The sequence below is a fragment of the Sphaerodactylus townsendi genome, linkage group LG07 (assembly GCF_021028975.2).
Source record: "Sphaerodactylus townsendi isolate TG3544 linkage group LG07, MPM_Stown_v2.3, whole genome shotgun sequence".
Lineage (NCBI taxonomy): Eukaryota > Metazoa > Chordata > Lepidosauria > Squamata > Sphaerodactylidae > Sphaerodactylus > Sphaerodactylus townsendi.
In genome coordinates, this window is record NC_059431.1 from 93,895,638 (window position 1) to 93,922,525 (window position 26,888).

At 43.1% G+C, this 26,888-nt stretch overlaps 1 protein-coding gene across 1 annotated transcript in view; it reads left to right on the forward strand.

Annotated features, from left to right (window-relative positions):
* Positions 1 to 26,888, forward strand: part of LOC125436317 (prostaglandin reductase 1-like) — a 44,661-nt gene that overhangs the window by 15,380 nt on the left and 2,393 nt on the right. Inside the window, exons 3-9 of the mRNA XM_048503207.1 lie at positions 9,025 to 9,070; positions 10,696 to 10,755; positions 12,609 to 12,776; positions 17,327 to 17,444; positions 18,164 to 18,319; positions 20,711 to 20,816; positions 26,733 to 26,851. Coding sequence (XP_048359164.1) covers positions 9,025 to 9,070; positions 10,696 to 10,755; positions 12,609 to 12,776; positions 17,327 to 17,444; positions 18,164 to 18,319; positions 20,711 to 20,816; positions 26,733 to 26,851 — 773 coding nt within the window. The remainder of the gene's footprint in view (positions 1 to 9,024; positions 9,071 to 10,695; positions 10,756 to 12,608; positions 12,777 to 17,326; positions 17,445 to 18,163; positions 18,320 to 20,710; positions 20,817 to 26,732; positions 26,852 to 26,888) is intronic.

A 26,888-nucleotide genomic window follows, 5' to 3' on the forward strand; every position in this document is an offset into this window, starting at 1 on the left:
AACTTCACTAAACCTGAATTTGGTGGGTAATCAGCAGGGGAGAGTTTCCTAAAGATAACCTGAAAGTTTGGTGCTGCTAGCTTAACAATTGCACCCCTGACAGCAGGCACCCCCCAAATTTCCCCAGATTCTCCTTTTAAATCCAACCTCCTCAGCATGGATTTAAAGGGAGAATCTGAGGTCCCCAGTTTAAACATTGAAAGTGATGCTGTTTCAGGGTGGGGAATAATCTACCCCAAAACAGCATCACTTTCAATGTTGTTTAAACTGGAGACCCCAGATTCTCCCTTTAAGGTAGATTTAAAAGGAGAATCTGGGCTCCCTAGTTTAAACACCATTGAAAGTGATGCTGTTTGGGGGTGAATTCCAGCATCACAATGGCCACCCATGGGGGGCCAGTGGCGAAGCTATAAGGGGAAAGGGGGGGTGCTCTTGTTCACGAGGATTGCATATCACCTGGGGTGCAGAAAATCATCCCAGGCCCTTCTCCCTTTCCCGCCCTTCAGAGCACCCCCCATGCCCCATGTTTCTTTCCTCTTCTCATACACCTCTATCTTAGTTCGTTTCACGCTTTTTTTGAGAACTTTTTTCCAGGCTGCAGAAAGGCCTGCAATTTAGCACTGCAACAGCCCTGAGGTGGAACTGCCAGTTCCCAGGAGGCCTTGGGGTTCACAAGGTCTCCTGGGAAGTATAGTTCCCATCAGGTCGTTTTTACTGAGAACAGGCCTTTTGCAGCCTGAAAAAGTTTTGAAAAAGGAAAAAAAAAAAAGATAAGGTATGTTGAGGAAGGGGGGCACTTCCATGGGGGGGGGGGGCCGGAAAAAAATTCAGAATGTTGCACCAGAGTGCAGTGAATAGACCCTTCTACACCTCTGTGGGGATTTTACACTGGGCTCCATTTTTTCTTTAGCTACACCTCTTGCCTGGAGTGGGGAAAGGGCAGAGAGGGACTGCACTTTGGCTGCCAGCTGGGAGCCCAGCCGATGGGGAGAAGAGGCGGGGAGGGCAAGGCGGAGACAGGAGTCTGCCATCCCTAGCCTCAGAGAGCTGCTTTTATAAGCACTGAGGCCAGGGGCGGGGCCTCAGAGAGCTGCTTTTATAAGCACTGAGGCCAGGGCCTCCCCTGGGGAGTTGTGGCCATGCCCCCCCCGGGGCAGGTGGGGGATGGCCCCCTGAACCACCACCCCCATAAAAAAAATTCTATACAGCTATGTCACTGGTTTATTTAGTGTCATTATTTTTTATTTTCACCGTAAGTGGGATGTGGTACATTTTTTCACTTTTAATCTGGACCCTCCAGTCCACTCCAAACAGAGTAGTTTTAACCAGCTTAGAATGGAACCCAATCAGAACATATGTTTATAATATTGGATAATGCTTTCTAATTATTCAAATTTTTTGAAAGAGATGGTGTGGACAGCATTTTGGATTAGTGAAGAAGTTAGTTTGAGGGCGCCTCCTAAACTAAAAGCGATTTTGAGCTCCAAGAGGCAGAATTACCACCACTAAACAATGGAAGTGTAAGAGAAGCATCCGTCTCTATTCTGATTATATCTTTGTATTGAGTGATTATAAGCAATAAAACTGATGAGGCAACCAATCAGACTGGCTTTGTCACACCATTAAAACAAGTTCACCCCATGCACGGATTATTTGCTAGGAAACCAAGGCTATTTTTTCCCATTGAACTTTTTTTCAAGTAACTCTTGTGGCTGAATAAACACATCTGATCAAACTGGATCAGTCTATTTCTAAAGTTTTGTAGCTCTTCTTTTTTTTTTTGTATGCTGGAACAGATCATTAACAGATGTTGGCCTGGCACTCCTTTGGCATGAGGAGTGTAATAGCGAGAAAGAGAGTGATGTTTAGCCTCTTCTCATAATAATGAGTCAGGATTTTGAATGCACAAAAAAACCCTCAGAGACAAAACTTCAAGTAAGATACTTTTTATTAGGGTTTATTGAGAGCTGCACCTTCTCATTAAACAAAATAATGGGAAAAAATAGTGGAAGGTTAAAACAACAAGATAAAACAACGGTAGCATAGCATTTTAAGCAAAAGCAAGCACAGAACAAAAGCGAAAGTATTGCTGACCAGACTGGCTGGCAGAGTTTCAACAGCTTCAGAACAGCTATGATAACAGGCAGGAAACACAGGTATGCCCAAACGAGTGCACGGTAATGTGGATGACAGTTAAAAGTTTGGAATGAAAAAAGTAGAGAGATGCAAGTGAGAATATTGAAAAGGCAATTATACAAACCATTATCCATGAGTTGGCATCAACAGACCAAATCAGAAGCTGTGAATCAATTTAGCAAAGTCAACATAGTTAAAAGACCTTGTTACTAATACCAGGTGAAATGTTTAAAGAACATACTAGTAGTTAAAAGTTTTAATTGGGAAGAAAATAATCTTACAGCTGGGGTGTGATTTGTGGCTCAAACAAGTTAGGAGACATTAAAGTAACCCAAACGGTTTGTCCACATGCCCCCCTTTATATGGCTAAAATTTTTGGGGCTTAACACTCCCAAAAAATTTATGGCCCAAGAAAAACATTTACATTTACACAATTTAAGACTTTTCAATCATCTATGTATATTTAACTTGCAATGAGAATTGCATTACACACATAAGAAAGCATGAGAGGATTAACACACTAATACACTGTGCCTCTCTCAGGCAGAGTCATGAAAAGTACTTGATTTCTTCTTTACTTTTGAGGAAGTAGATTTTCTCAGTCCTTCTCTCAGCTGGTCTTCAAATCTGGTCAACGCTCGCCTCCTGAACTTTTCATAACTTGACTCACCAAATTGGCAACATGGAAACTGCTCTCTGCCACGCAGCAAGCATGTCTCTTTGCCTGTCCCATATCAACAGAAATACACAAATTCCTGTGCACACACAGATACTTGCTCGGTCCGTGTCCAGCCCTCAGCATTGGTCGGCACCAACAAATCCTCTGCCTCCAGACTCATTCTGCAGGGGTTTGGCTTCTCTGGCTCCTGATAACCCTCTGGAATGCATTTCTGGCAACTCCTGGTCATCATCACTGAGAATGATCAGCCGTACACCCTCCGACAGCTGTCCTCTGGCTCCTGGGCTGCCAGTCCACTGCTTGCTTCAGCCTTGGTTGCTGTAACTGCCACGCTTATCCTGGAATCCTCCAGCACAGCCTGTAACTCTGCTACATGCCTGGGGCAAGTTCTGATTACTTGTTCATCTGCCTGCGTTTTCCAAATAAACTCCTGACTCCACACCAGTGCAAGAAAAAAAATCAGTTCTCTGCTTGCAAAAATCTAACCACTGAGCATGCATCAAAATTCACTTGCTGCTAACCATGTAACGAAAGAGGTAACTAGCCTCTTCTCATAACGTGGGTCAGGATTTTGAGAGCACAAAAAAAAAACCTCAGGCAAAACTTCAAATATTTGGGAGGGTTTGTTGAGAGTCACACCTTCTTAATAAACAAAATAATGGAAAAAAAATAGTTGAAGGTTAAAACAACGAGATAAAACAATGGTGGCATGGCATTTAAAGCAAAAGCAAGCACAGACCAAAAACGAAAGGATTGCTGACCAGACTGACATAAACAAACCAATCAAACTCTCAGATCAATTTTGCAAAGACAGCATAGTGCAGAAGACCCCGTTACTACCAGGCACAATGCCTCTAGCCATGAGGGAAATGTAAACTTTGAGTAGAAGAAGAATTCCTATGTTTAATTCTGAGGTGGATTGACTTCAAAAGTGATCCTAAAATTAGGGGAAGGCTGAAGGATAAACGAATTTGGGTAAATACTCCATTCATTTTAGATTCCAGGCACCAGAGATTACATATGAACCTCTGAATGCAAGTCTGAGTCAAAGCTGTATAACAACAACAAAGTCTATATCTTATTTAAAAAAAATTAAAAAAATCTGTAACAAACTAAAATCTTGTCAAACAGCCCAATGCCATCTGAATGGTGCTATTAAGAATATCTCAACGTGACTACTTCTTTCCTTCTCACCAAATTTCTCCCCCACCCTATGCCATTCTCCTGAGGAATTTAATAACATTCTAAAGTTTTACGACTGAACTTGGATGAGCTCCTGATGTAATAATGTCTTAGATCAAACACGGGAGAAAGGGGGATCACCTCAGTTCCTTAAGCTGGTTCAGTTATACATTTACTCTCTATGCCAATAAAGGCTTGCTGCTACTATACGTTTACTTTGGTGTTACCAGCAGGACCTGATTGGGATGATCACTCGCTTTGTCTGACTAACCTCTGAGAGGTGACGTGGCTGCTTTCTACGGGCATTGTCCTGGGACTGTAAGTGCATCAGTCCCACCCTAAAACTAATCATCTCTGGACGCTCTCTAGGCTTGAGTATAAGTGTCAACCTCACCATCCTGACAAATGGATTGTTGCTGGAGACTTCAACGCCAGAATTGGCAAAGATGAATCCAGCTACCAATCACTAACTAATCTGGATTCCGACCTGTTACCCGATCATTTTTTTCTTCCAAGATGCTCAAGGGACCACCACACTAATGTGGCTGGGAAAAATCTCTCGGAGACGTGTCTGCAATTCAATCTAGTTCCCTTAAATGGCCTAAACCTAGTGGATCCCAAAGGGGATTACACTTTTGTTTCACCCATGGGTAATAGTGTTATCGATTATATTCTAATGCCGTACTCTGAACTTAGAGATGTAAAATTCTTCTCGGTAGATTTTCAACCATGGGTCTACTCATGTTCCTTAGCATCAGGGTGATCTAGAATTGGGATTTCAAACTCGAGGGGAGTTGCCAATTCCTGGTTTCTATTCCAAAAATTGTGTGGAAAAAGTCAGTCCCTTTAAGGATTCTTGAAAGCTTGTTGCTTGTAAAGCCCAGCCGAGTTCCAAGATTTTAGATCTAATTTTTAAATACACACCACCTACTGAGGAAATCTTATTGTGACTATTTGAAGTATTAACACAGAACATTGTCGATGCTCACAATGTCAAGGCAAACCAGTATTGTTGTTGAATATTGGAAGCCCAAAACTTTTTTGATAGTTATAGATTCGCGAGAAGTTTTGTGCTCTCTTAAAGCTGTTTAGTAGATTTAAGAGAGTGGAGAAATTGATTCCTCCCCAATATGTATTTTGCCCTTAGAACAAACCTTACCCAGCTTGTGCAGGAGAAAAGCGGGGAAGCTTCTGCAAAGCTAACTGGGATGTAGAGCACTTTTCACTCCATCAAAATGAGGGATAACAAGGGATTACTTAGTCCATAGTTGCTAGCCATGTCACGCTGCTAACTACCCTTCTGTGGTAACGAGCAGATCCTCAATCCTGGTATAGTTATTTCCAAGATCTTTATTCTGCAAATGCAAGGGATCCTGTAGGACATAGTTAGACCTGAACCTCCTGTAATTTCTCATCTTGTTTGGGGACCCCTGTCTCTGCAATAATGAGATCACAACCTTAATGGTGAACAGCTTAAATTGAGGAAGGTCCACATTTGGTCTGGATGCTCTTCCCACCGGAGATATACAAATGCTCTCGAAAGTGAATGGTGGGCTTCCTGCTATCTTCGGGGCTTTTACTACGGTGAAATGAGGTATGTAGAATTCCTAATGCTTGGACCAATGCCATTCTCGTCCCTATATTTACAAAAAAAAAGGCGACCCCACTATTCCTTCTAACTATAGGCCCATTAAGGTCTATTATCCATGGCAGGAAAACTATATGCTAAATATCTCTCAAACAAACTAACCCTATGGGCTAATGGAAATAAGATTATTGGCCGAACAAATTGGGTTTACTAAAGGAAATCTACATTAGACCATGTCATTCTTCTAAATATGATGATATCTAAGTATGTCTCAAGGGGTAAATCCAACTTGTATGTTGCCTTTTAGACCTAAAAGGGGCATTTGACTCAGTGAGCAGGGAACTTCTATGGGAAAAACTTACAAAATGGGCATAGATGGCAGGCTGCTTGCCCTTGTTAAAGCCTTGTATACTAACACTATCTTCCAAGTGAGATGTGATCCATCAGGAAAATTAACACCAAAAATTCAATCTTCCAAAGGCGTCAAACAAGGCTGCGTGTTGGCCCCTCTTCTATTTAATTTGTTTATTAATGATTTGTCCCTCGACCTGAGATCGGTCAACGCACCTTGCCCCAGCTTTGGTAATGTGACTCTACTATTGCTCTTATTTGCAGATGATGCACTATTACTCTCGAGAACGAAGTCGGGCCTAAATAGACTGCTGTCTAAATGCAACAACTATTGTACACGGAATTCATTACTTATTAACCCTGCCAAATCTAAAAGTGATTACATAGTGTTTGCTAACACCTATAAAACCTAGCAGATGGATACTTTCGATGGTGCATCTGTCCGAGACAAGTTAAAGTTCTGTAAATACTTGGAAGTTGTTTTTCACCACAAAAGCCCATTGGTCCAAACATAGAGACCTAGCTATGAAAGCTTGTGTAGAGCTACTGTGGCGGGGAGTTGAGAATTTCTTTTTTTTACAAAAGGTAACAGGTTTATTCCGCGGTGAAGAAGTTTTTTCAATATGAAGGTTATTCCTCAATTGTTGTATGGGATCCCCTTGTGGATCAATGCTTGGAATCATAATGTTGAGAGGATTCAGTCAGCTTTTCTATATAAAATATTTGGGGTGCCACATTGTATTCCATATACTGCACTCTGTCTGGAAGCGGGACAACATCTCCCTGGCTACAAAAAAAGCCCTGGCTGGATTTACCTTGAAGTTTTGGGTCCGCTTCTGTGCTTTTAACTCCAGATACTGACAGTCTTATATATCTTATCCTCCCTCAGCTCTTTCATGAATCTAAGTGGTGGCGTGGGCAGTGGAAACTAAAAATACTTTCCCTGGGATTTTCCTGGGAAGCTTTGCAAATGCTGCCTGCTCCTGAAATCTTCTCTCAATTAAAGAAGGCTTTAACTACTAGATCCAAAGAGTTTCAAGTTCCTTGCAGGACAAAGGCTGAAATGAAGCAATTGCTCTCCCCTCTTTCTTAACGTCAAATTTAAAAAATCAATCATTATGGCAGGGTGATTATTTTGGAGTTTACTTCAGGAGCCCAAGCATAGATGGATAATCACTAGGGAGCTCGATGTAACTCCCTTCCACTTGCTCTATGCTACAAGGAAGGTTCCGAAAAATCGACCTGCAAGAGCGGAAATGTCCCCATTGTACCACGGCAATTCAAACCATGGAACATATATTGCTCGACTGCCCCAAATACGAGGGATGTAGGACCAGACTTTTTGCTCTTTGTCCTGTAATCTTTAATGAATACTCTACTGTAAGAGGAGAGATTACGTTCCTATTAAACAATTCTGCCTCCGAGATTTTAACTTCTGTAGCTAGGTTCCTTATGGAAACTTTGAAATGATTACCTGCGATGGTCCTCATGTATGGGATACTTGTTTGGACAATGTTGGCTGTTATATGGATTCTATGCCTAATAAAGGTTTATATATATATAAGCGTCAACCTCTTGCTGCTCTCTGGAAAACAAGAGCCACCTGGGAAGATTTAGATCTCTTAACATTGCTGCAGGGCCAGATTTTTTAAAAGAAATTAGCTGCCCACCTTGCAGTCAGTGCCCAGTGTGTCTACTGCATTACGTGCCAGCTGCTTTCACCCACCTCTTTGGAGCTCATTGAACTCAGCTTTTCAGGACCATGGCTCTTCAAGAGAAGGTAATTATTGCATTTCCCCTGATCTATTCCAGACCTTTTCTTTCACCTCTTTCTAAATCCTAGGGCTGTGTGAACTCTCTCTGTGTGCCCGTATTTTTATCATTTGTGTGCATGTAATTTTATTATTTTGCTGAGCTGCAGCCCTTTCCTCAGTATATTGTTTGGGGTAAGTAAAAAAGTGAAATATGCTTATACCTAAGATTTTAATCATCAGGTGTGCTTGCAATAAAGAAATATGCTTGTAAGAATAATCCCAGAAAGCCCCATTCTGATGTTATCAGCACTTGGCTTCTGCTTTCCTAACAAGAGGCTAGTCCAGTAGTCCAGCCTTTTGGCAGCTGAATCATAGCTGTCATTGATATGTCCTTTCAAAAAATCAAGTGCTCCTTTTTCATTTTGAATATCTGAGTTCTAAGATAGATATAAATCAGGGGTTCCCAACCTTGTTGAACCTGTGGGCACATCTGGAATTTTGAGGTGGGGGGAGGGTGTCACAACAAAATAGCTGCCATGGAAGGCAAAGCTGTTATCTGGAAGGTCTCTGACTCAAATTTTTATCTACCACTATGTGTCTGGGGGCAAACTACTATCTGGCTTAGAACCCCCATTTGCAACATGGGAATAACAACACTGACCTACTTTACTGGACTGTTGTTGCTTGTTGGCCAGAATCTTATCACCTCAGTTTGTTACAATATTAGAAGAAAAGTCTGAATGAAATCATTTAGCAAAATGGTCTAAATGGCTCTGCTGTGGGAGATAGACCACAACTGCAGTAAATGCAAGAAATCTAGCAAATGTTAGGGGTTAAAGATTTGCTATTCTCTCTCTCTCCAATCACCCATCCATCCATCCATCCATCCATCCATCCATCCATCCATCCATCCATCCATCCATCCATCCATCCATCCATCCATCCATCCATCCATCCATCCATCCATCCATCCATCCATCCATCCATACAAACATACATACATACATACATACATACATATCTGTACACACACAGACAGAAGATGTTATTCTTGTAAAATTTCAGACAACACAGTGGCCCATGCAAGTGTGGTTAGTCTTTCTTACCACCCCGTCTTTCAGCTCTGTCTCTGATAACAGGCATCTGTGTACTACCTTAATTGACTCATGTGCTAAATCAATTGATATGGTAATTTGTGCTGTTGGAAATGAGGTCAATTTGCTGGGTGGGCTCCAGTAAATAGTATCCTTTCTCCTCGCCAAAGTGAATAGGGCTGGGGCATGGTGCATTACTTCATTTGGAATTGGTCTGATTGGTCATCTTCTCCATTTCAGATGTGCTGCTCGAATCTGTATTCTTCAGTGTTGACCCATACATGAGGTACGCTTTTGAGGAATATACTGGAACAAGAAGCAAAGCCCGCTGCCGCGGAGATGCAGTGGGTCCTAGCAAAGGGTGGAAGAGGAAGCATCTCCCCCTGCAACTGGCTTTACTGAGGCTGTAGCAGACCCTGTACCTTACTCCAAGCATGACGCTTGCCACTTCCGCTTGCCTGATTCTTAATCTGTGCCTTGGGGGTGGGAGAGGTTGGAGAGGTGTGGCTTGAGGTAGGTGGGAAGGTGAGGATGGGTGAGCATGGAGAGGAGTGGCCTGGGATGGCGGGGAGTGTGGCAAGGTGAAGCTTGGGATGGGAGGATGGAATGGAATTGCTTGGGGTGGCGGGAGGGTGGCAAGGTGAGGCTTGGGGTGGTGTGAGGTTTGAAGAGTAAGGCTTGCAGTGGGGGAAGGGTTGGAAAGTGTGACTAGGGGTAGGGGTGGCAAGGTGAGGTTTGGGGTGATGAGAGTGTGGAAAGGGAAGGCTTGGGGTGAGGGAGGGTGGAAAGGTGAGGCTTGGGGTGAGGGGAAGGTAGAATTGGGATGGTTTGGGTTTGCAGGGACGGCAGGAAGGCATTGCGTGGCCAGGCTGGTTGTCGAGGGTGGGGGAGAGGTGGGAGGGCTTTGTTGGGCCTGCGGAGCAGCCACTCTGTGGGCCAGGCTGATTGCTATTGGAGAGGAGGTGGGAAAGGCTTGGTTGGCCCATTGGTCAGTTGATCCAATGATGAGGGGAAGGCGGGAGGACTTCTGTGACCCTGCCACTGCTCGGGGGAGGGGATGGAATATCACTCACCAATGGTGGGGGGAGGCTCATTGTCAGACATTCCATCCCTTAGAGTTTATTATGGGTAAGATGGCAATTCTAAAAGCACAGCTAATTGCAGTTGTGTTTTTGTCTTGGATCCCTCCAGAGTTACAGTATGTTAACAGTTAAACTTTTCTGTAGTAGTAGTGTCGCCACAAGGTTTATTTTGTGCTAGTTAATGCATTTCTTATACTTTCATATGATGCCATCATCTAGCCATGGGTAAGGAAATTCATAATTATGTCCTCCAGTGTGGATGCCCATTTCATATATTCCCAAGACATAAGTGGGTACCCAGGGATGAATCTATGCCTTCTGACTACAATTCTTAAAAGTATGCAGCTATACAGTACACTAGGGACATAATTATGAGTTTCTTTACCCATGGCTAGATAATCGCATCTACTGCCTGCTACATCATCATTATTGTCTATATGTGTGGTCCTTATTTTGTTATATGTGGCATATAAGATTTTTTTTGTAGTCATAAGTGAAATCGCCGGCTTTTTTCCTACCACCCTCTGCCCCAGCGTCTTAATAGCAGCTGGCCTGCAGCCTTCAACAGGTTATGATACTTAACACTATGACAGGAAAAGTTTAATTATTCCTGCAAAATCAGACCGTTATCAGTCAGGAAAAAGATGGTCTTTTTGTAAAATTGGCAATAAACATTGTTATAGCAATTATCAGTATTTTCAATACAAAACAAAAATACATTTTAAAAAACTTTCTTCTGGGGCTATAGTCTAATGTAACTATCCTTGACAAGAACAAATTGTCTCTATGTAAACAGAAATTGTTAAATGTTTTCTTTTTTTCTTTGCAGAGCCTACAGCAAGAGAATGATGAAGGAAGGGGATATAATGTTAGGAAGCCAAGTGGCAAGGTAAGACATAGAGTCCCATCTGAAGGGAGGGCTGAATCCACCCCCGGGAGTAGTGTGCCAGTGGATTTGCCTTCCCTGAGGCACTTACACCAGCAGACAGGCAATTCCATTGGCATGTAGCGGCCATCCCCCTCCCCAGATGCTGGAATGCTGAGCTGAACACCACGCCCGCATCCCAGGGCCCCTGCTGTTGCTATTGGGGCAGCGGGGTGGGGTGTGGCCAGGGGAGGGGCTGACATTAGTTGGCTTCCTCCAGCTCTTTGCTGGTGTTATGCTGGTGAGCTGCCATTAGAACTTATGCCAACCTTTTGGCTGGCGCATGTCCATTCATCCCATGAAGGCTTCTCAGGGGCAGGGAGGCTTGTGCAATTTTGGGGGGGGGCATGCCCCTGGGAAGCCTCTTTAGGAATGGCAGGGTGGCACTGCATCCTCCAGTGTGGATAGGGCTGCCTGTTTCATATATTCCTAATTCACCGTCCTAATTCCTTTCATTCCAAATCAGGGTTTGGCATCTGACCAAAAATCACTTGATAAGCTTTCCTCATCAAGCATTTAAAGAATCTTCTACAGGAACTCTAGCAACAGTTATTATGGTGTTACCCTAATAGCAAACACAAACATCTCAGTTCATCATCATCATCATCATCAACAACATCATCAGCATTATTATTATCATTATTATCTTTATCGTTATCGTTGTTGTTGTTGTTGTTATTAATTCATCTTGATAGACCACCCAACCCCCGAAGGGCTCTATTGTAAAATTATCTGTTGTAAAATAACCTGCATTCCGTTAGGACTTGTGGATACATACACAATTTCTCTCTGGCTTTTGAAGTTTAGAATTATTTGCTATGATTTCTAAAGTGAAAATTATAGATTAAAATTCACAGTTCTGTTTTTTTCAAAAGATAATTTTCTGCAACCGTTGTGCATGCACAGTTTGCCACAGCTTTCAGTTTCAAGATGTGCCCTAAGAAGGGAAGCAAGCCAAGCCCTAGAGGTGTCACTCAGTTAGGCTTCGTTGAGGCCTGGGTGCAGTGATGTAGGTATAGATTTTTCATGGGGTGGGTTCGGGTAGTGGGGCTCAGGGGGCAGGGCCCCCACTCACCCCTGGGGGTCGCTCAAGCAAACCAGAAATGTAATGCGTGGGGTTTGAACCCATGAAACCCCCCTTACCTACGTCCTTGCCTGGGTGGCAAAAGTGAATGTCAGAATACTTAATGTCTGGCTGTAGGCTACGCATCTTGCTTCCTCCTGCACCACTGCTAGCTGGGAGCCAAGTAATTGGCATCCTCTTTGGAGCATGGCAACTCAAATTTGGGGGAGGTTACTCCCTCAGCTTAAGAAAATGTCAGCAGGAGGAGAGGCAGGGAACCCCTTATGCCATGGTTCCAAGCCAAATCAGACTCTCACCAATTTTTTTAATGGCTTTCTTCACAACTGATGTAGGGATGAGGGAAAGCAAGTCAGATCTGGAGGAAATAAATATTCTGTAGTTATAATCTAATCTTCTCAATCCCTCAATTCCCAGCATTACTTGGGAAATTAGTTCCCAGCAGCTGTTGTCTGATTAGAAATCCCTGACCCAACTTGTTTTTAAAAAGTGAAATCTAGTTTGACCCAAGACTGCAATCTTACTTTTGAGTAAGCCTCAACAAATCCATCAGGACTTCCTTTTGAGTACCTCCGGGCAGAATAAAGTCACATTTTCTGTCTCCCACAGCACATGCTAACAATTCCATGTAAATTGTCCTGCAGCACCTTAATGCACAGAGAAAGCACATGATGCTCAACTGTTCAGCTAATCTGATATTTTTGGTCTGTAACATATAGGGTGTGTTTTGTTACAGGGTTGCGGAAAGCAAGAATTCTGAATTTCCTGTAGGAACCTTTGTTGTGTCTGCCGCAGGCTGGATAACTTACTTTGTCTCCAATGGCAAAGATTTACAGCGAATGATCCCTGACTGGCCAAATGAGCTTCCCAGATCTCTGGCCCTTGGAACAATTGGCCCGCCTGGGTAAGCATGGCTTTTGTATAATTAAGTGGCTGTTACTGTGAGTGAGGTTGGCTGGTTTGAAAATTCTGCCACATCACACTTAAAGCATAATCTTGGAGAGCTTTGATATACCAAAGGAAACTGATTTGAGCATACTGGGGTGCTCAAAGGCAAAGCACTTATAATCTGGGAACACATGAAGAATTTTCTCACCACATGTGATCTTTTGGAGGGACTTTGGAGGGATAGAATAGCAGTACAATTGGGGCACTGATCCTTTGGCAGACTTCTGGACCCAGCAAATGCCCATCCTCCTTTCCAGAGGTGGCTCTGTTTATGTAGTGCATACTGGTCCGCTCCTTAGAGAATGCACAGTGCTCTGTAGCCTCCATGTTCACCTGGTACAATAAACCTTGCTAGGTAAGTACAGAAGGTTGTTCAGATATTTTTTATCCCCAGAGCAGTGGGAACAACATCACATAGACTTTTTTTTTGCAGTTTCACTCTCATTGGTAGCAACTACATCCTGCAATTCCCATTTTTTAATTTCTTTTTTTACCTTGCCCAGATTTGGAATTTTCAATATATCCATAACTTCGTTCTGCCCTTTGTCTCCAAGAGTAATATCCTTGATTACTCTTTTTCTCTACAGTTGATCATTATTCACAGTTAGTATGTGAACTCATTGCACCCTTCCTTTTGCCCTCCATTAGGAACATTATCTAGTAGCCAAAGGAAAAATTGTGTGGAGCACTATTACTAAAACTGTCTTGATTCAACTTAACTCTGTTTCTGTCACAGTAAAAGCCTGTGTCTCTCTCAAAATAAAGGTCTAGGAACCAGAACCTGAAGGGAAAAAATTAGTTTTATGTTGGATACGCTAGTTTTTCTTTCTTTTATAGAATACCAAACAGTATCCTGGGAATGTTGCTGCATCTGTTAAGATCAGCTGGGTATTCTCCTGTAGTAAAATAAGTCATATTTCCTTTGCAGAGAGCTATTGAATCTTAGGCCAAATCCCCCACTGTCAATAAAACCCGCACTATTCGTGCAATAAATGCAGTTTCAGCAAGCACTCCCCACCACTTACCTGCCAAAGCCATCTTCATCCTAATTCCATTGCACATTCCATCCCTATGAGCGGGTTTTTCCAGGACCTGCTTGAAAGTGAACCTTTTGAAAAAATGCACGTCGAAGCCAGGGGAGAATCAGGGATCGAATCTGTGTTTGTTTTTGCTCCGTTTGTTTCCCAGCGAATCAGAGCGCCTTAAAGTATTGAAAAGGCAGGGTAGAAGCGGGAGATGAAAAGCCCTGGTGCGGGGAGAAAGAGAAGATTTGCCTTTCTCTGTTGCTTTCTGGGTGGTGGGGGATTGAGGAGCAGAGCAGAGAGTTGTCCTGGGCCCTTGGACACTTTGGAGATGACCGTCTTCCTCTCCTAACAGAGAGAGTTGGACCATCTGCTCCAAAACTCAACTTCCTTGAGAAGTCGCCCTCAATGCTGCCAGTCACCCAGCCAGCATTTGTTCCTGGCTACAAGCCATCAACTAAGAGAGGAAATGTTTGAAAACTTGGGAGGCCCCCCCAATTGCCCCCTCCCACCCCATTTAGCGCAACTGCCTTCTCGAGCACACTCTTGGAAAGGGAAAGTTGATGGCGCACCACCAAGCTTTGATTCTTTGCGGGGAGATTTAGAAAGGGTGGGGAGGGGGAGTTATCCTGCCCCCCGAGCTCAATCCAGTTCGAGCAGGAAAGCGTTAAGCTTTCTATTATTCAGTCGAGGTCTTGTTAGGCTGCAGTCATTTGCATTTTCTAACTCCAGCATAATAAAAAAAAGTGAGAAGTTTGGAGAAAAAAAAGGTTCCACCCCAACCCAGCCCAACACAACATAACGACCAATCAGGACGAGGAAGAACATGCCCAATGAAATGCAGCATGTCGGAGGGAAGTGTTGCTTGGATCTACATTATTTGAATCTGAGGTAGACGTCTAAGTTTTCAGTGGAGTGGGAAGGGAGAATGTAAGATAAAAAGGTACTGTTTCTTTGAAACCTGGTTGGATCCATATTTAATTTCTCGGTGGGGATTCAACCTAAGTTTTACTTTGTAACATTACAAATTACACAAAGTAACTCTTTTCATATTTACAGTTAATAGGTCTGAGGTTTCAAGTTTCACAGCTTCAAGCAGAACAGTAAACAATCTCGAAAACTGCTGACCGAAATGCACGCACACCCAGAGAGCGTTTTTAGTCAACACACAAATTGTGTGTTGTTCACTTAGTTCACTTTTTGAAAAAATTTCCCAGCATGCAGTGCAATGCTTGAATGCAAGAATGAAAAACCAGTTATGTCTTCTGAATAGATAAGGCTTTAGCTTCCACCCCACTAGTGTTTGAGTGTGCTCCTTTTAGTGTCTCCCATGAAAAGAGTTAGATGCTCCAAAAAATGAGGAGTAAAGCATGTGAGGCAACGGTAAAGCTGCTCTTTGCATGTGATACTTGGTGATCAGGAACCCGCATCCTTTGCCCAGTTTCTGCAGGAGTTGCAAGTACTGATGTCAAAATTCACTCTCACCTAAATTATGCAAATGAGCATTTTGTAATGACAACCTTCAGTTTGAGGGGGCTTTCAGGGAAAGATTTTCTCTGACTTGGATTGTGTTCCAGGCCTGAAAAAAATTCAACCCAGCCTCTTATCTGGCTGCTACTGTGACAGAAGTGGGCAGTCTCTTCACTCCCTCCCTTAAGAACATAAGAACATAAGAACTAGCCTGCTGGATCAGACCAGAGTCCATCTAGTCCAGCACTCTGCTACTCGCAGTGGCCCACCAGGTGCTTTTGGGCCATATGCAGGATGTGAAAGCAATGGCCTTCTGCTGCTGCTGCTCCTGAGTACCTGGTCTGTTAAGGCATTTGCAATCTCAGATCAAAGAGGATCAAGATTGGTAGCTATAAATCGACTTCTCCTCCATAAATCTGTCCAAGCCCCTTTTAAAGCTATCCAGGTGAGTGGCCATCACCACCTCCTGTGGCAGCATATTCCAAACACCAATCACACGTTGCGTGAAGAAGTGTTTCCTTTTATTAGTCCTAATTCTTCCCCCCAGCATTTTCAATGTATGCCCCCTGGTTCTAGTATTGTGAGAAAGAGAGAAAAATTTCTCTCTGACAACATTTTCTACCCCATGCATAATTTTATAGACTTCAAATATTTTGAATATTTCTCGAGCAGCATCTCAGGCATCAAGGGTTGTGAATAGATTTCCTAGCTCCAGGTTGGGAAATACCTGGAGATGTTGAGGGTGGGGCCTAAAGGAAGGCAGGGTTTGGGGAGGGGAGGGAATCCCATAGAGTCCACCTTCCAAAGGGGCCATTTTCTCTCTGGGTGATTCTGCACAGGCCAAAGTCAACAGGTTCTGGACCTTTTTTAAAGTGTTGTGGAGGAGAAGTTCCCACAGAACTCGCCCCCAAATGCTTCTAACGGTCATATTTGTCTGAACCCGGGTTAAATGAAAATAATTAAATTAGCTATTTTTTTCCCCTTCAACCCGGGTATCAGAAAGCAAGCAGGAAGAATTCTGTTCTTTCCACTTCTGTCCATCATTATGGTGGATTCCCCAGGTGGCTGCCATTAGAGTGGATTCTCTAGGCAGCCACCGTGTTGTGCAGGTAAGTGGCTGCAGGGGTGGGGATTCTCAGTGGGAGGAATTCTTGGGAGGGTGAATTCTCAGGTGCAAAGTTTGCAGGGAAACACAGCGTTTCCCATGCGAATTGTGCCACCTCCTGCCGCCAGGATCCCAGCAATCTTGACTGGCCCCTGCACCCACCATGCAAATGGTAGCACAGGCATCACAGGTTCATTTAACCCGTTAGTGCGGCCTGTGCGTAATCAGCCTATGTGAACTATTCTCTATCATCTGTTTGGATCCCAGCTATAACCCTAGTTGTGAGAAATGTGCCTGAGAACCTTAAGAATGTCAGGTTCCCTGGGAGTGACTTTTCCTAGAGTGCCTTGTGGCTGGAGCAATGTACAAGATATCAGGGTAGTGGAAGAGGGGCTCAGACAGGGTTTGTGACTCAGAATTAAATTAAAGCAGCTTCTAATGGGGTGGGGGAATTGAATAGCTTCCAAAATTAGTTGGAGATGATTTGTTCATCAATGGCGGTAAAGCAAAGGGGAAGATTTAAGGAAGAGCAATGTTGTCCTGAGCTCGTTTAAAGAATGGAGGAATAAAAAGGTACAGATAAATGGCAATATTTCCACCTCAGAAACAGTTGTATGAATTGGCCCCAAATAAGTCTTACTATTTTGTAGCATAATTTAGTGTGGAGAGTCAGAGAGTGAAGAACAGGCATCTTTCTAGAGCTGGATAGACAAGGGACTTTAGAAAAGCAGCACCAACTAAAATTCCCTCTTCTATGCAGCTCTTAAAGGTCCAGATGCCCTTGTGCTGCTGTGGATGATCTCTCATTCCTTCTTTGGGACATTTTGACTTCCATCATTTAGGCACCTACGCCAAGCACAACTTTGTGTTAGGATTTGTGAACCTACTTTTCCTTCCCCTTTCTTATAGGCTTACTGCATATTTTGGCCTTTTTGATGTTTGCAAGCTTAAACCAGGGGAGACTGTACTGATCAACTCAGCCGCTGGTGCTGTGGGCAGCGTGGCTGGGCAGATTGCCAAAATAGCAGTAAGTGACCATAACAGCACATTTCAGTATTGCACAGAGGCCTGTAAAAAAAAAAGAAGAGTTTGGATTTATACTTTGCTCTTCTCAACCATAAGGAGTCTCAAAACAGCTCACAAACTCCTTCCCTTCCTCTCCCAGCAGACACCTTGGAGGTAGGTGGGACGAGAGTTCTGAGAGAACTGTGACTGACCCAAGGTCACCCATCAGGCTTCATGAGGAAGATTGGGAAATCGAAAGTGTGAGCACGAAAGTTCAGATTTCCCTACATATATGGGAACTGTTTTCTCTGACATCCCCCTTACCCAGTGGCAGAGAATTTTTGTTCTGATTGGCAATTCATATCAGCATGAGGTTTTAACAATATGTATATTATCATCTAAATTTACATCATAGTATAATGTTGTGTAACATTTTGAATGTTGTGTTAGGGAGACCCAGGTTCAACTCCACACTAGGCAAAGAAGCTCATTGGGTGATCATGGAACAATCTCTCTCCCTCTCAGCCTAACCAACCTGTCAGGATTGTTGTCAGGGTAAAATAAAGGAGGGGGGAAACACAGGAAAGATGAGGTGAGAATGCGGTCCATAAATAATACTGAAACAATCCGACAAAGTCAAGTCTAGCATTATGCCTGTAATTTGTGAACACCCTTTGTGCTAGAACTTCTAGATGCAGATTGTCTGTGTTTAGTTTCTTTTTTTCTGGTTTAATCTTTTAGGGTTGCAAAGTGGTTGGCAGTGCAGGCTCAGATAAAAAAGTGGCCTTTCTAAAAAATCTTGGCTTTGATGTTGCCTTTAACTACAAGACTGTGGGATCCCTGGAGCAAACTCTGAAAGAAGCATCTCCAGATGGCTACGATTGCTACTTTGATAACGTAAGCTACAGCTCTGTGCAGGCCTTGGGACACTGGATATTTTGTCAGGATCATAAGTTTTTTTTTCAGGATCGCTGGGAGGCAAGATGATGTCAGGCTAGAAGCATTTACTTATCGCTCTCTCGTGCCAGTAGTTTTATTGCCATTATTTAGAGTTTAATTAGGCCTATTTTACCTCAGGCTGTTGTGTACTGACTTTTTAATCAACTGACTTTCTATGTTGTGAGTAGAGCAATTTAAGGAGCAGACAGAGAGCTGTGGGAAACTCTTACTTTTGGTTGTGAAGAGAACTTATTTCCTTTAGGGGTATATTATCAATTATTATGACATACAAAAAAGCCATTGTCCAACTTGAAGAATCATCAGGATCTTCTGCTCCAATGAAGCCTGTCAAACAGTTAAAGATTTTTTGAAATGTATCAATAGAAGTAGATTTTGAGTAACAGGAGAGATTGTGCTGTGGTTCCTTTAAACAACAAGATTTGCAGCAATAGAAATGGTAGAAAATAGTCTGTCTCTAGATACTATTACTCCTTTGGGAGAAACATTTTTGTTTGATCAGGAACCTCTGCAAGACAATCTGGAAAATATATTGCAGCATAACATTAATGAAATACAGCAGCACTCTGGAATGGAGCTGGTGGCCAAGCAATGTTTGTTAACAGCCAAGATGGTAATTGATGATTATCAGCAATTGATGTCCTTGTTTAGCAAAGCTGTGTATTGGCAAGCCACCTTTGATTCACTTATTGGACAACAGCATCTTATACTGTGAAAAAAAACCTTGGCTTCTAATATGAAGGTAATTCAACCTGAAGATAATATTAACGCAATCAGGGGGCAAAAGCTCTCTTGGGTGTTTTTAGATCATCAAACTGTTGTTGCGGCCCAGGGACATGCTTCTCAAAAGAACAATCACATACTGCTGCTTCTGGAAATTCCTAGAGAGATGTGATGCTATTTCCTGATTTCCTGGAAGTGATGTCACACCATGAGCCCAATGGACACTTAATTTTTTTTAGTTCAGCTGTCACTCGGAGAGGCAGGAGGAAACAAGGGCAGGGGTAGGGGGCTGGCAACCCTTTGAAAACATCAAAGTGAGGTTGTTCCAATGTGTTGCAGTGGAAGCTGGGCTACTGCAGTAACATAGCACCCACAGGGCAGGGGGCTCAATACCCCAGGCACACGCTGGTGCAGGGGCATTCCGGGGCGTGGTGAGTAGCGCTGCAGCAGGAGTGCAGGGCGCACGTGTGCCCTGGGCGCAGTTCCCCCTCGCTCCGGCCCTCGGCTACTGTATTTGTTTCCATGCTTATAGATGCAGTATAGGTTAAAAGCTAGGAGCCATTGCTCTGGGCCTAGTGCAAACTTGTAATACAATCGAATCTTAATACATTTTCATGAGTTGAAAAAAAAACCAGAATTCTAAATGAAATAAATTGGCAATACAATGGTAATGGGTTTGCAGCCCAAATGAAGAGTTTCATACACCAGTTTTTTCCCCATTCCAGTTTGTTTGATCTTCTGTTAAAGCCCCACACTGTGCTAGAGCTCCAAGGTGGAACTGTAAGCCTCAAAGTGCTGCAAATCAACAAGGGAGAGGAAGAGCAAAGCAGTGCAAAAACGCTAGCTTCCTGTAGAGTGCAGCTGGCAAAGGTCCAATACCCTGAAGCAGGACTCTACATCCAGAGGTGATTGGAGGGATGAGTGAGTAGGAAGCTTTGACCCTGACTTTTGCAGAGGGTCCTCAAGCAGAGATTATTAATGTTCCCTCCTCCTTCTAGTCCGGGCTGGAAGAATTTGTTAACACTCAAATGGGAGGGAAAACTCCAATAAGTTCAAGCAAACCTTTAAAAAGAGGCACAGTGAGAAAGAAAGCTTTCTGCACCCCATCTTCAGCCTGAAAAATGGGCTACTCAGGCTGCAGAAATACTGGACACCAGAAAAGCCCCTGCCTAGGTTACCAAGGCAATGCATAAGGGGTTCCCTCTGCTTCAGCAGACAGATGCTCCATCTAGTGTTTCCAGGTGCCCACTAATGGGTAAGCTGCAGGACTGTGGTCAAAAACTCTGTTCACAACCTGAGTTCAATCCCGATGGAAGTCAGTTTCAGATAGCCAGCTTAAGGTTGACTCAGCCTCCCATTCTTCTGAGGTCAGTAAAATGAGTACCCAGTTTGCTGGGGGTAAAGTGTAGATGGGGAAAACAATGGCAAACAACTCCATAAACATGATCCGATTAGTAATCATCATGTTGTGACATCACCCCCATGGGTCAGTCATGCCCTGGTTGTTTGCACAGGAAACTGACTACCTTTACCTTTTACCCTCTGTTAATATTCTTAGTTATGCATGTAACTGAGGGTTTTCATTTCTCCTCCTTTGCTGTGTCATAGGTAGGAGGTGCGTTTAGCAGCGTTGCTGTGGAGCAGATGAAGACATACGGGAGAATTGCGGTGTGTGGTGCTATTTCGTTGTACAGTGACAAGGAGCCCCAAAAAGGTAGAAACATTTTTTCACACTGGAGGAAGCGGGGAGGGATCTGTTGCTTACTTAGCATCTTAAAAGCTGTGATATACTAAACAGAAAGCTAATGATAGTGTTACTTACCGTAAACATAACTTACATTCAGCTTAAATAAATCCTGGGGTTCAAAAGAAAAAAAATTAAATGACACCAATCAGTCTGCAGTATCTTTAAATCTCTACTTTGATGTGTGTTTTGGCACACCAAATATACAACTTCATCACAATACAGCTGCATTGGTACAGAAGTGAATGCAACAAGAATGTCTGAGGGCGAATATGATTGAAGTCTATAAAATTATGCATGGGGTAGAAAATGTTGACAGAAGGCTCATTCTTATGTTCTTAAGCAGTAATGGGTTTTTTTCCTCTTCCTAAGAGCCAGGAATATGCCACAGTCAAGAGGAAGGAGCTAAACTAGTGTTGTGATCCCTTAATGTAATGTGAGACGTGGGATCAGATGGTTTAAATCCCAGGTATAAATTCAGTAATATTAAATGTACATAAGAACATAAGAACATAAGAACTAGCCTGCTGGATCAGACCAGAGTCCATCTAGTCCAGCACTCTGCTACTCGCAGTGGCCCACCAGGTGCCTTTGGGAGCTCACATGCAGGATGTGAAAGCAATGGCCTTCTGCTGCTGCTGCTCCTGAGCACCTGGTCTGCTAAGGCATTTGCAATCTCAGATCAAGGAGGATCAAGATTGGTAGCCATAGATCGACTTCTCCTCCATAAATCTGTCCAAGCCCTTTTTAAAGCTATCCAGGTTAGTGGCCATCACCACCTCCTGTGGCAGCATATTCCAAACACCAATCACACGTTGTGTGAAGAAGTGTTTCCTTTTATTAAGTCCTAATTCTTCACCCCAGCATTTTCAATGAATGCCCCCTGGTCCTAGTATTGTGAGAAAGAGAGAAAAATTTCTCTCTGTCAACATTTTCTATCCCATGCATAATTTTATAGACTTCAATCATATCCCCCCTCAGACGTAGAATATTTTTAAATTATTCAGATGGGGGCCAGCGTAGTGGTTAAGAGAAGCACTTCATAGGAGTTGCCTACTGGGTGACCTTGGAGCGGTCACAGTTCTCTCAGCCCTCATAGAGCCAGGCAGTGGCAATCACCTCTGAACTTCTCTTGCCTCTAAAACCTTACGGGGTCGCCATAAGTCAGTTGTGACTTGGCAGCACTTTCCACCACCGGAACAATTCAATGCAATTTATTAAACAAATGGAGCACCACATCTGCTTGCCACCAGAGGGCAGTAGAGGCTTAGCAGAGGCTTGCTTCCTGTTTGCCATGGACCTTTTGAATAGTTTCAGTATTCAGTAATCGCAGGACCAAATAGATTTGCTTCCCTGGAGCCATTCGTTCTGTGGCACTGCCACCATCTCCCAAAGCCTCCAAGGTCATGGAGTTGCTGAAAATCCAACTGACTCCCTCATTCCATTGTCTAATACATATGGACTACTCTAAGAAGGTGAAACTGCAAGAATTTGTATTGATGTACTATTTTCTCCTTTTGAAGTAAAGTGTCATAATGGAAAGAACAGTAAGAGAGGAAATCCAGATTTACAGGTTGTAAATTTGCAGTTTGGTTACATAGACTTAAAACAGGAAAGTATTTCATTGATCCATCCTGTCAATAAGATATTGTGGGTTTTCTGAGTTGTGCCAGCCACAGATGCAGGCGAAACGTCAGGGAAAAATACTATTGGAACATGGCCACACAACCCGGAAAGTCCACAGCATCCTAGTGATTCCACCCATGAAAGCCTTCAACAATACAGATGTTACAATGGTGTGTTGAAGAAGAGTTTGGATTTATATCCACGTTTCCTGTCCGGAGACTCAAAGGGGCTTATAAACTCAAAGGGGCTTATAAACTCCTTTCCCTTTCTATCTCCACAACAGACATCTGGTGAGGTAGGTAGGACTGAGAAAGTTCTGAGAGAACTGTGAGTAGCCCAAGGTCACCCAGCAGGAATGTAGGAGTGGGGAAATGAATGTGGTTGATCAGATTATAGTCCGCTGCTCAGTTGGAATGGGAAATCAAGCTCAGTTCTCCAGACTATAGCCCACCTGCTCTTAACCACTACACCATGCTGATTCTTTGTCTGAATCGACAAATTCAAATATTTTCTTCTCTTCAAATGAAGCCTGGGAGGGAGACCAAAAAATTGGTTCTACCATTTAAATGGTAATGTTATGTTAAATGAATTTAACAAATGCCACTATTACAAATGTCAATTTTTCTTTCTCATAAGGTCATCATTAGATGCACAATAAAATCATAAATATATGCAAAAATAACTTTAAAATTATCATGAATGAATTTTATTCTCCTTTGAAAGCTGGGCTTTCCTCAAAATACAGGCTTATTTCTTCTTCTTAGAAGCCTCTCCCCCCATTTCACCACACTAGACTCCACAGTGGAATTGGGCTCCACGTAAATGTTTTAAGATGGGTCTCCAGTCACGTGTATCATGGGTTGGGTCAGCCTGACTAGACTCATGTTTCATGCATCGTGCGACGACATCCTTGAAGTATAGTATGGGAAAACAATCTGAATGGCCACAGGGAGAATGGGGAGTAAAGCTGTCACAGAATGGGGAGTAAAGGTGAATGGGGAGTAAAGCCAAGCCAACGCAGCACAGTGAGCTCTGAACCAGAAACTCAGAGATGCCAAAAATTATTTAAAAATTTATTAAAGTGAAACTACAGAAATACGAACTTCAAATAACAGTTGCCTGTTCTGCACAAACAAATAAAACGTCTCGCAGATGTTGGCTTTTTTCTTCTGCATAGCATGGAAAAAATAAGCATTTCAGGCCAAAACGGTTCTTGTACCCACCTTCCTCCCTGTTGGGAGCGCTTCTTTTCGGTTTCTCCATAGGTCTCACCCGCCATTTTGTACTGCCGCAGAGATTCTTCATCCCATTTGTCATTTGCTGAAGGTTTGTGATGGCAGTCATTTGCCCATGATTTCACCATAGAAAGTACATAAATAAAGCTAATGGGAATTGGTGATCCTGCACATGTCACTTTTCCTTTCCTTTTTTTTTTTGAGGGAGGTGCCTTCAAAGCCGTGATGACTCGAAATAGGCACATGTGTCTTCATAGCTTTGAAGACACCTCCCTCTAAACAAACAAAAACGAAAAACGACACGTGCGCAGGATCGCCAGTCCAAACTAACTTTATTCATGTACTTTCTACAGTGAATTCGCAGGCGGATGAACTGCAAGCAGAGGAAACCTCTGTGGGAAACCTTCAGCAAGTGGTGAAGAATCTCTGCAGCAGCACAAAACGGTGGGTGTAAGCTGCAGAGAGAATGAAAGTGGAAGCTGGCAAGTTGGGTGGGAAAAAATAAAATGTTTCCTGCTTTCTGTACAGCAAACGGAAATTTTTGAAAATGTTGAGGGGGGGGGATAAGAATTGCTATTCAGCATTTTCCAAATAAAATGTTTTGTTGGGAAGAAATAAAAAATACATTTTCCAAACATTTTGAGGAGAAAACTGCGTGGAATCTCACCCCAAAATGTATTATTTTGTGATCTGAAAACATTTTATTTGGTTTAGGCTGACCACAACAGATGACCACTGATTGACCAATGAGGGCACAAACTTAATCACAATCTTCTAGGCCTCATTAACAATGAGTAAGTTTCCTCCCTCTCATACCAAACAAAACTTTCTCAGGGAAACTAGCTAAATCTGGATTCCAATTAGTGGGGATGACATCCTTCTAAGAAGCACTCAACAACCTTGAGCAGATAAGTACTCACTTAACAAATGGCATTGTAGATTTGAACCCTAGTAACTCATGTGAGGAACCAAAATATTTTTCCTAGGCTTTTAGCTTTCAAAGATGGAGTCTCTCTTGATAACAGCATAGCAGCATGTTCTCCATATCAGGAGGATGTGTGGGAAGGAAGGCTGAAGGACCTTCTTCCTACCAGCAACAGCCCAAATCCAAACTGGATATCAAGTGTGTGGGGTGAATGGCAGTTGAGGAGAATCCATAACTCATATCTGACCAAAACAGTGGGGAATCCAGCTATAACCTGTTTAGGCCATAATGTGAATGCACTTCAGTTTTCTGTCACTTCATTTCCACCTTTCCTCTTCTCCATGGGTGAACCAGGCATGGAGAGGGTGTAGCCATTATGTCTCCATCCGTGTTGCTGCACAGGACCCTCCCCTCAATATTTACTTTGGTGTGTTCGGGGACTGTTTGTTGATAGGTGTGATTCAGTAGTTTCTTTGTATATTTGGTGACTCAGACTCTTTAAAGAGACACTGTTTTTGCCTCAAGGTAAAATTGCCAGGTCATTGCAACCAGCAGGTTATTTTCAGTCACAGTAGCTATGAGTAATTACTGACCATGTGAATAAAGCATTGGAGAAGGTGCGGAGGGACTTTGTCGATAGGCTACTTCACTAAGTGAGTTAAGTACTATCAAGTCATTTGTGGCTTATAGTGACTTTATGAGTTAATGACTTCCAGAACATCCTATAATGAGCAGCTTTGCTCAGGTCTTGCAAACTGACTTCTGTTCCATCCTTGATTGAGTCAATCCATCTCAAGTTTGGTTTTCCTCTCTTCCTACTGCCTTCAACTTTTCCTAGCATTCTTGCCTTTTCCCATGAGACTTGACACCTCACTGCCAGATTACAGAAGATAAATATTCTAACTTTATCTATTTATATTGTGCTTTTAGATTCAGTATGTTGTCCTTTGTTAAATGTGTTGTGTGTTGTCTATTCTTTTTGGAAAAGCCAATGGAAATTGTATAAAATGGGCCATATACTCAAAACATATTTTAATCAAAATAGGGATGCTCAAACGCCGGCTGGTTTGACTCATCCTGTCTCCCAATGTGATCAGGGGGTTTGATCAACTAACAGGTTGTTCAACTGTTTGCAGCCTGTGCACATCTGTTCACAGGAACAAGCTACTTGAAGCCATCAGAACCTGGCTGCCGGGTGATGAGTGATCAGCTTGGAGTCAGCTTCTGATCTCTGGATGGGGAAATGTTGCTATGTATTCAGCAAAAGTTCTCTGGGCAGGGAGGATTAAAAGCTAATTGAAGCTGATTGCAGAGATCCGCTAGAAGTAAGGTTCTTCTGGTCGCACACCCTTGCAAATTCAAAGGGGTGTGTGTGAGGGGGGGAGGTTAATCAGAAACTTAGATGTTCCCCTCTCTTTTTTTTACACCCCATTTGTCATGTTGGGCTGCTGCAGCAAAAAATAAGTGGATGATTTTACTGCAAGAAGAAGCAAATTATGCAAAGAATTGGAGCTAATAACTCATGTTCAAGGTTCACTTGTTTGTGTCGGGTGGAGCGGGAGCAGGAAAACAATTTGTTCGTTCATTTCCACTGAAACTGATCCACAAGTTGTGAGAAATAGTTGACTTGCTCCCGTAACATCTGGAGGTGGGGGCTATGTGTTTCTCTCCTCTCCCCATATTAGGGTGCAGAGAATGAGCAGTCTGCTCTTTTATATGTGCAACCCAAGCTGACCATTCAGGGCAGAGGAGGAAAGAATACAATTGCTCCTGTTCTCCCCACCCCCAAGCATCTCCATTTCCCCATCTTTCTGGAATAGAGAAGCTTTGGTGGTGGAATTGGCAGACCAAGAAGCTCAGCTGGTATCAGCTGAGAACTGGCTTTTGATACCCGCCCCCCTCCAAAAGTCTTGATTGGTTCCTCCAAGGCTGGAACTCCTAAAGGGGTTTGAGAGACAGTGTCTGTTTGGCAGTCATTCAAGCTGTTCATTGGGAGCTGAATGGACTGGATGATCAGCTCCCCCATACCTGGCTGTCAAATATGCCCATCATGAAATTTGCAGACATCCTCAGTACAAAGTTTGAACCTATACTTTCCAGGTCCTTACATCCAGCTTGCTGTGCTCTTTAAACAGCTTCGCATGGAAGGCTTCCTGGAAGCACGGTGGCAAAACCATGAGGAAATAGGTCAGAAAGCTCTGTTGAAATGGTTCATGCAGGTAAGGAACCATAGTCTGACTGCTCTGTGTTTTCTTT